An 8425-nucleotide genomic window follows, 5' to 3' on the forward strand; every position below is an offset into this window, starting at 1 on the left:
TCTTTCCCAAACACTTTGTCTTTCCTCCTTCCAGCAGCTGACACCAGAAACCCTTTTTAGGGTCAAACCTGTACATAAAAGAGAATAAATCACATCCACTATTACCAATTATCACCCCACCACCACATCCCAAAAAATAAAACTATGTAAACTGGTCTTTATATTATTTCTAAACTTGAAAGTTGAAAGAAAATTGTACTGTGAGCAAGTACAAGTGACTCACGCTAGGATCTTGTGATAATTGATGATATTGGCGAGGCCTAAAAACTTCTGGATTTTATCCATGACTGATGCGGGCTCAGTCTTCAGCATCTGTCCATCCAAAACTAACAGCTGGGTGAGACACAAACAGAACTAAATGTTACAGGGGAGGAAAAGCTGTGAAAGAAGATAATTTTACAAAATGAACTTGTTAAAAATGTTCCTTGTTCAAAAACACACTTTTTTTTTTTAAGTTTCTGAGAATGTCAAGTCATAGGACATCGCTGTTACAGCTGAGATTTTTTTTTTTGTGCACCTGACTTGACAGATTTGGTCAGTTTAGGGCAGTAAGTGCTTAGTTTTCTCTTGAGTGTCCCTGCAGGGCAGCTTCATCCCCTCATGGTCAAGTAGATTTAAGGAAAGGAAAAGAGTAAACAAGTCTGCTTTGCCCCAAACCTTGCTGGGACAAAATACCTGCCAGCCACCCTTAAGGCTTAATATACACAAGGAGGAAAGTTTTCACAGCCTGTCATGAGCTGAACTTGGTGTGCTTGACAATACTGCCATTGGCTCGCTCACCCAATATTGCCCACCACTATGTGTATGAGAACACCCATGGTACCTGACTGGCGTGGTAGTAGTTGAGCCAGCGCTCCAGGTGGATGGCGTACCAGCCTGGTACCAGACAGCGATTCTGGAGGACCCGCAGTTTGACTGGCGCATCGTGGCCTGCAGTTATGACATCGTGGAAGGTGTATTTCAACGCTACTGGGTCATCGTGCGCTCTTTGGTGCTGTGGATAGACAGACATGAGGAGTGAGTCGTTTAAGGAGGTAAAGTCTAAATTCAACTCCTAATTATGTAACAATGACTTTTAAATAAAAGTGCAACAGAGCAGTGTGAAATCTAACTTTTTTACAAGTTGACACACTTCACATCAGAGCCATTTTCACACATGACTTTTTCAATCCAGACTGTGCAGGGCGTACAGGAGGCGAGACATGACGCGGTCACATAACCAGTTTGTAGTTTGGTCATAAACAACCAAGTTGTTTGCGGTTCCTTAAATCTGTCTAACAAATCTGGATCTCATCCTCTTTGCAGTTAGCTATTTTCTGCGGTGTCTTCATCGTTTTTCTTCACCATTGGATGATTGTATTCTTCCAGTTTCGTGCCGGTCACATGATAGAACGTCATCAGCGCGCCCACTAGCTCCATGTGAATACTCTGAATCATATCCTGCTGTTTTCTCACACGGGCTCACTTCAGCTCACTCGGACATTACACAGATTTTGTATTAGGCAGCTGGCAGAGTAAAGTCCACTTAACATCTGGGCCAGCTTACTCGGATATACTGTGTGTGTTCTCACATACAGTTGCTCTTAAGTTCAGCACACATCTGAAAAGGGCTTAACTTATTCATCTAGTTTAGGGTTGCCCATGACAGACCTGGTACCAAGAGTAAGCTCTGTCTGCTGGATTGATGAGGATGGTGATGATCTTGGCTTTGGGCAGGAGAGCTGCAGCCCTCTGAGCAGCCACCTCTGAGTCAAAGTAGTTGGCACTCTTCTCAAAGTAGTAGTCTGAACTGGTATTGGAGGGCAGAGGAAAGTACTCCATATACCTAACGCACAACAAACACAAAACACAGTGTTACAAGAAGCCATAGTTGATCTGGTCCAATTTGCTCTCTGCAGATAAGGATAATTTCTATGTGTGGGTGATCAGCCATGTGCAACGGCTTGGCACCTTGTATACAAAAAACAAACAAACAAAAGAAAAACATCTAGCAATACAATACAGTGTTAATATTTGGGCAGCCTACTCTCATAAATTCCCAGCCTGCCAAGTAAACTTTGTGTTTTCAGGTTCTGTGATGCATAAAGCCTTTCACTGATTTGAAATCAATTAACCAAACAGGAATGAGTAAGTGAATTTCTGTCTCGGTATGTGTTACTGTGTTACTGCTCTTCCTCTTAGGAATGTCACTAATGAGTGGATTTGTTGATGTGTGGGGTCCTGGCATCATTTGCATTTTGATTATTGACTGCATCTGCATTAAATAGAAATGCACCTTACATGCTGGGGACTAAGATTTAATAAGAAAGTCAGAGTAAATAGTTGTTGCTAACTATTATTTCAAGCTGTTACATCCACCAAGGCAGGGGCAACGCTTTTACTAGCATTTGTTGGCTAGTTTATTTTTTGATTAGTTTGTTCACAGCAAAACTCAAAAAGCAAAAGTTTTGGAGAGGTAGGGTATGGCTGATGGAACAATCCAATAGGTTTTGGTGCTAATCTGGACCATCAACTGGCTCAAGGAACTGAGATGAGGGTCAATTTCAGTATTTTGCTTCTCACTTCAAACTTAATGGCTATAATGCTTGGACAAAGGTTTGCATGGTAACATCCATATACTGCACACCAAAGTATCATCTGGATCCAAGTAATATTCCACATGTGGTGATCTGTAGTGCTCACAGAAACCTCGTTACTGAGACACAACAAATAACGGTACAGACTTGGTGCTAAGATTGAATTCTAGCTAAAACTCTGACTCAGTAGGGTGTCAATAGATTTCACGTACCTTCAAAGATTAGTGAGCTACATCCTGAAGAAAACCACCATTGCTGAAATATTGTTTTTCTTAAATAACTTTCAAACTAATAAAGATATCAATGTGATTCCATATGCTAGGGTGTGGCACAAATTTATGTACATCTTTACTTTTTAATCAGACTTGTGAAATGGTTGTTTAGCCAAATTTCACCTTTAATGCATAACTATGCAAACACATGCTATTCCGGGTTTGTTTGTGTTAAACATTACGTTACGTGACAGTTATCATTAAAATATTTGGTTAAGATAAAATACATACAAGTCTTGTTCAAGTTTAATTGGAGTTTGGTGATTTGGTCAGGAGTGTTACAAGTTTATTTGTTACACTCAACAGGCAGTTATATAAAAAAAAGGAGGAGGCACCCAACAACTTCCTCATCTTATCCACTCTCTGATGTCATCTGTGATGTCATGGGATGAACCAAGTAGGGAGGTGGGGATTATTAGTGTTAAGTTAGTTTTGTGTGTTGATTAATAATTTGTACACTGTATTGTTCGAGAACTGTATGTTCTGTCAAATCTTTACTAATAGAAGTAACTCTAGAGAAGTGGCTTGTGTGAGGATGGAGGTGTTGATCTACCTGTAAGAGATATGAAGTGGTGTAGTCTGAGGGAAGGTTGACCCAGATGGTAGTGTTATTTAAATAGATAATCTTTTGGTACACGTGTATCATGGTGGCATCCTTGTAAATAAATCACCTATTTTGAACCTGATCAAGTCTTTTCGAGTCTGCTTCCTGCTATTTTTCTGCCACTTTGGCCAGATCTACCACACAAGAGTGCAAACTTTAACTGCTTTGCACAACATTTCACCTGAGCTCCCACAGACAGATATGGAACAAACATGACTCTGGGTTTGGAAGTTTCCTGTTTGTATTACACTGCAGTAAAGTGCTATAAATATGACAGTAAGATATGGTTGATTGCTTGCTGCTCCTCTGGGACTTCTACAGTGCAAAAGACTACAGTACCTGAGAGGTGTCTTACCAGTCAATGCCTCTGTGGTAGTTGTGTCCGTTGAAGAACTGGATCTCCTCAAATGTCTCCTTGCTGGGGTAGTTACTGGTCAGGTCAGGGTGCATACCAAGAAACAGGTAGAGCGCTGTCGTCCCTGAGAGGAGAAAGAAAGCACCAAGTGGTGTAGCAAGAGAAGGAGAGGAAGAAATAAAGGGAAAACTATTTAAGAAAGTACATGACCCATCATAAGTACAGAGAAGATTAACAATGTAGAAACTCACTACTACACACTACTAATACCCTACTACTAACTCTGATTTTCAAAGAAATAATCTAAACCTTATTCAAACCACTTAAAATATGACACAAGACATATGCTTTGATCTGAAAAATGTCCGTCTTTCCTGTAGGGGGTGCTGAAGTACTGCACCTCACCTGTCTTTTGGGGCCCAATCACAAGCAGTTTGGGGAACCGGTCACATGTTTTCTCTTTGGACCAGATGTCCTTGTGCCTTTTGTCTTCACATGGATCCTGTAGCCACAAAAGATAAACAATGCTTTGTTTTATGTGCAGTCCTAACAAAATTCTAGCAAATATGTACATTTAAAAACACAAAAGAAAGCAGGTTAACCCTCTGTTTACTCAAAAATTCTCAAAGCACAACAGTTAAAGTTACAGTGTCTAACATTTCTCAAATATTTGTTTAGTAGAAACGTCCCCAGAAACATCTCTTAATGACAGCTGCCATCAAAGGCTCCCGTGACCACAGACTGGACAAATAGTTTGGCAGCAGTGCAGAGATATTCCCTTCTAAAGGTTTTTGACCAGGACGGCACTGTAACCAATCAGAGAAGGCCACCGTCAAAGGTGGGTGCTCACAGCTGTCAATCAATATGTGAATGTGCTTCAGCTCTACTGACATCACTATGGTGGACTGGCAGGCTAGCAAGCTACTGATACCAGTGTTAGCTGAGACAGCTACATAAGTAAGCAGGGCAAGAAAAGAAAAAGGTCTGAAGAAACCAATACAAGTGGAATTAGATCATTAAGTTACATCAGCGCAGCTTTCAGTAGATTGAGAGATGAGAGAAAAGAGGGATTGGATGCTAACATTATTTCTGCCTAACTGATATGCTCTGAATTTCTTATTTATAGCAGTAGGATAAGGATTTAAACCATTACCTTTTGTGCTTATAGCTAAAATATGTCACTTGCATTCCCAGTGTGACTGTAACAGCAGCTGGCTAAGCTAAGGATGTCACTGTGTTGCTACTTTCAGTTATAATAATCAGACAGTTGCATCCAGGCAAGTTCATACACAAACCACCAACTGGTCTGTCGCAGCTGTCAAATCAATTTGGTCCGGTGGATTACATTATTTTAATGCCTACCAGCTGAATGTGTTCTAGTCTCCATTAACTTGGTGATTTTTTTCTTTTTTTTTGTCCAGGAGTCTGGCGCTCAGTCACCCTGGTTTGGCACCTGCTGCAGCTGTGGTGATATTACTGTTGCACGTGTCACTCTCTTCACTATCAATGATGCAACATCAGCCACACTCAACAGTGTTTCATTCAATTTCAGACATGTTTCGAACAGTATGTGTCCTATATGTGATAGAAAAATGTAAGTGGCACAGTGGGTCTTTTTCTGACACAACCCTGCTGAATTGCAGGACCCACTCTTATTTCTCTGCTGAACTGCCAAGCTGTGCTGGTTGTAATTATGTCGTGTCCGCCTGTCATATAGTTGTTCTGTGTTTACAGTAGACATGATGCAGGGCAGTCAGCTCAGTGAGATACATTATTTTAATGTGCACCAGCTGAATGCTGTCCACTAATTTGGTGAATTTCTCTCCGAAGTGTGACCGGTTTGGTGGTTACGACGGCCTGGGTAGAGAGGAGGCGACTGATTCTAGTGCTAGCTTTGTTTTAGGATCATGCAAACTGTAGCTTTAAAGGAAAAACCTTTAATAAAACATCTGTCCAGGTCCAGCAAGAAAGCAATGTGTTGCATATGGTACACATGCAAAGGATTCATACTGTTGCTTGCTACCCTCAGTCATATTTTAGAAGAATACTACTTTACATCAGGACCACCTGTAGTGCTAACTACAGTGTCTACACTGTCTGACTGAGTAGTATTCACTTTACAGTCTTTATTGCAGCTAAGGTTGGTGGTATGAGATTTTCACGGTATGATAACCATCTCGGAAAAATCACTGTATTACACAGTTACTATTATTATCAGCTACAACGACCCTCAGAAGAATTTTAAAAAAGTTGTTTTTTTTTATTACAAGTGATTGCACCAGTTGATTGAGCTGGATTGCAGCACTAGATCGACCCTGAACAATAAACAGACTTATAAAGATGGCTTAAAACAAACACATAACTGTAACATGTTAGCATGTTAGCTTGCATGTTAGCACACGTAGGAGAGGAAGTATTCAGATCCTTTACTTAAGTAAAAGTAATAACATCGCACCGTAAAAGTAGACTACGCTGTTACAAAAGTCCTGCATTAATAATGTTAAGTAAAAGTAAGTATTAACACAAAAATGTACCTCGAGTGTTAAAAGTATTAGTAGGCTACTCAGTGCAGAAAAATGTTATCCTATACAGTATATTATATTATTACATTAACAGCCTGTCACTCATGCACTGATGTAGGATTTTTTTGTTGCAGTTGGTTGAGGTAGAGCTCTGCTGAACTATTTTGCATCCAAGTGCAACTCCTGATTATTCTCATTACAGATTAACCTGCTGATTATTTTCTCCATGAATCGTCTGACTAGTTTGTAAAAACCAGTAACAACAGTGAGACACGGCATCACAATACAGTTATCAAAACAGTTGTTAATTTATTGTGGGTGTGCGAGAATGCAGCCAGATCTGTCTATGCTTTCACTCACACACACACGAGCCAGGAAAGTTTGTGTGCCAGTTCTTTGCTAGTGTGCGAGTTCTTTTGTAAGTTGGAGATTAGCGAAGGAACAGACAATGTGGAAAGTTATTTCGATAGTGCATTTTGTAATCAACGTTTATTGTTTGGGATTAATTATTAACGAGACAAACTTTGACCTGTATGGAGGGATGGTGTTCTTGACGGTGTTTGTTTTTGGGATCTCCAAAGTAATTCTGTGCTGCTGATTTAAATGTCTTTTTTGGTGGATGGGGTTTGGTGATTTCAGCCTCCTTCTCTCTGCCATGTGCGTGTGGCGCCCACTGCAGAGTCTGACAGGCAGTCAGGGCAGAATGGTGCACAGGCATTTCATTTTTTTCTTCCATATCACTAATAAGCAAATGTGCGTGGTATGATAACCATCAACTGTCATACCATGGTATACTGTAAAGGAATCACCTTTATTTGGCCAAGTACTGTATGTTACACACAAGGAATTTGCTTCTGGTACAGAACCAAGGCAGCCATCTGCAGTGCCAACTCACACCGATGGTTCTAACCATTGGGGGCAACTTGGGGGTTCAGTGTCTTGCCCATGGACACTTCAACATGTGGACTGCAGGCACCATGATTCGAACCACCAACCCTTCGGCTGGGAGACAACCGCTCTACCCAGTGAACCACAACAACCCTAATTGTAGCTCTCCATTACTACCAAATGCAAACTTTGGCATTAGTGCCAAACAGATAAAAATTAAATTGTCAGAAATATTCAAGTAAAAAACATGTAACATGAGCCTCTTCTCTTCACCTGCCAGAGGGGATCTCTCTCGGAGGGGAACAGGCTGAAGTACTTCTGTGCCAGCTGAATAGGCGGCAGGGTCTGCATCTTCAGGTTGGTCCAGGTCTGGATGAATGTCACCAGGCTTTTAAAAGTGTACAGGCCGAGGCGATCGTTCCCGTAGTTGGACAGATGGGTCATAAAGACACTAATCTGTGGATGGGAAGGGAAGTAAGTTTTATTGAATTGGACAACTATGCACCATTAGAAGCATGGGGCATAAGATGAATTTGAATTTAACTGCGCAGTCAATTAGCAGAAAATATGCTTTTATTTATCATACCCACTAGTACAGTTATCATCTTTGGGTTTTCTACTGTCAAATAAAACATAACTGGAAGACCTTGAGCTCTGGGACATTATAATGAATATTTTGCAATGTATTCTGACATTTTTTAGTATAAACACTGAAATCATTATTCAAGAGAGTAACAAGCAGATTTATCTGTAATGAAAATAACCATCAGCTGTGGCCCTAAATTTAGCTTAACCATTTCTACGACTATACAGCACAATGAATTTTAAGGAGTCGTCAGCATTAGAGCAGTGTCCCTCTTTCTGAAATTCTTATTCCATAGTTTACATAGATTGGTTTTAAAACATCACACATTAAGAAGAATACAATTACAACAGAATGTAATACAACAGCACAGGGTGACATTTGATAAAGATTTTCCAATAATAGTGACATGACCTTTGTAATTGCCTGAAAACCAAACATGTTGGCAAATGAGAAATTGTTCCGATTTTATTTCAACTCCAATAAAAGAAGCTTTCAAGAGTAATGTATAAAAAAAGAAGGCATGATGCAGAGATCTCTGTATGAGTCACTGCCTATTCGATGTTTAAATTTCAATTTACACCGCCGGTTAAATGGGTTTCAAAGTGTCCAAGAGAAAAGCTAT

The 8425-nt window shown here is 40.3% G+C and overlaps 1 protein-coding gene across 1 annotated transcript in view; it reads right to left on the minus strand.

Annotated features, from left to right (window-relative positions):
- Positions 1 to 8425, minus strand: part of ndst1a (N-deacetylase/N-sulfotransferase (heparan glucosaminyl) 1a) — a 54857-nt gene that overhangs the window by 388 nt on the left and 46044 nt on the right. The window contains exons 8-15 of the mRNA XM_020622527.1: positions 8152 to 8173; positions 7491 to 7673; positions 4213 to 4309; positions 3808 to 3931; positions 1651 to 1825; positions 824 to 994; positions 224 to 333; positions 1 to 68 (exon numbers count right to left, since the gene is read on the minus strand). The exon at positions 1 to 68 is cut by the window's left edge and continues 27 nt beyond it. Coding sequence (XP_020478183.1) covers positions 1 to 68; positions 224 to 333; positions 824 to 994; positions 1651 to 1825; positions 3808 to 3931; positions 4213 to 4309; positions 7491 to 7673; positions 8152 to 8173 — 950 coding nt within the window. The remainder of the gene's footprint in view (positions 69 to 223; positions 334 to 823; positions 995 to 1650; positions 1826 to 3807; positions 3932 to 4212; positions 4310 to 7490; positions 7674 to 8151; positions 8174 to 8425) is intronic.

The sequence above is a fragment of the Monopterus albus genome, unplaced genomic scaffold (genome assembly GCF_001952655.1).
Source record: "Monopterus albus unplaced genomic scaffold, M_albus_1.0 scaffold282.1, whole genome shotgun sequence".
NCBI classification, from domain to species: domain Eukaryota; kingdom Metazoa; phylum Chordata; class Actinopteri; order Synbranchiformes; family Synbranchidae; genus Monopterus; species Monopterus albus.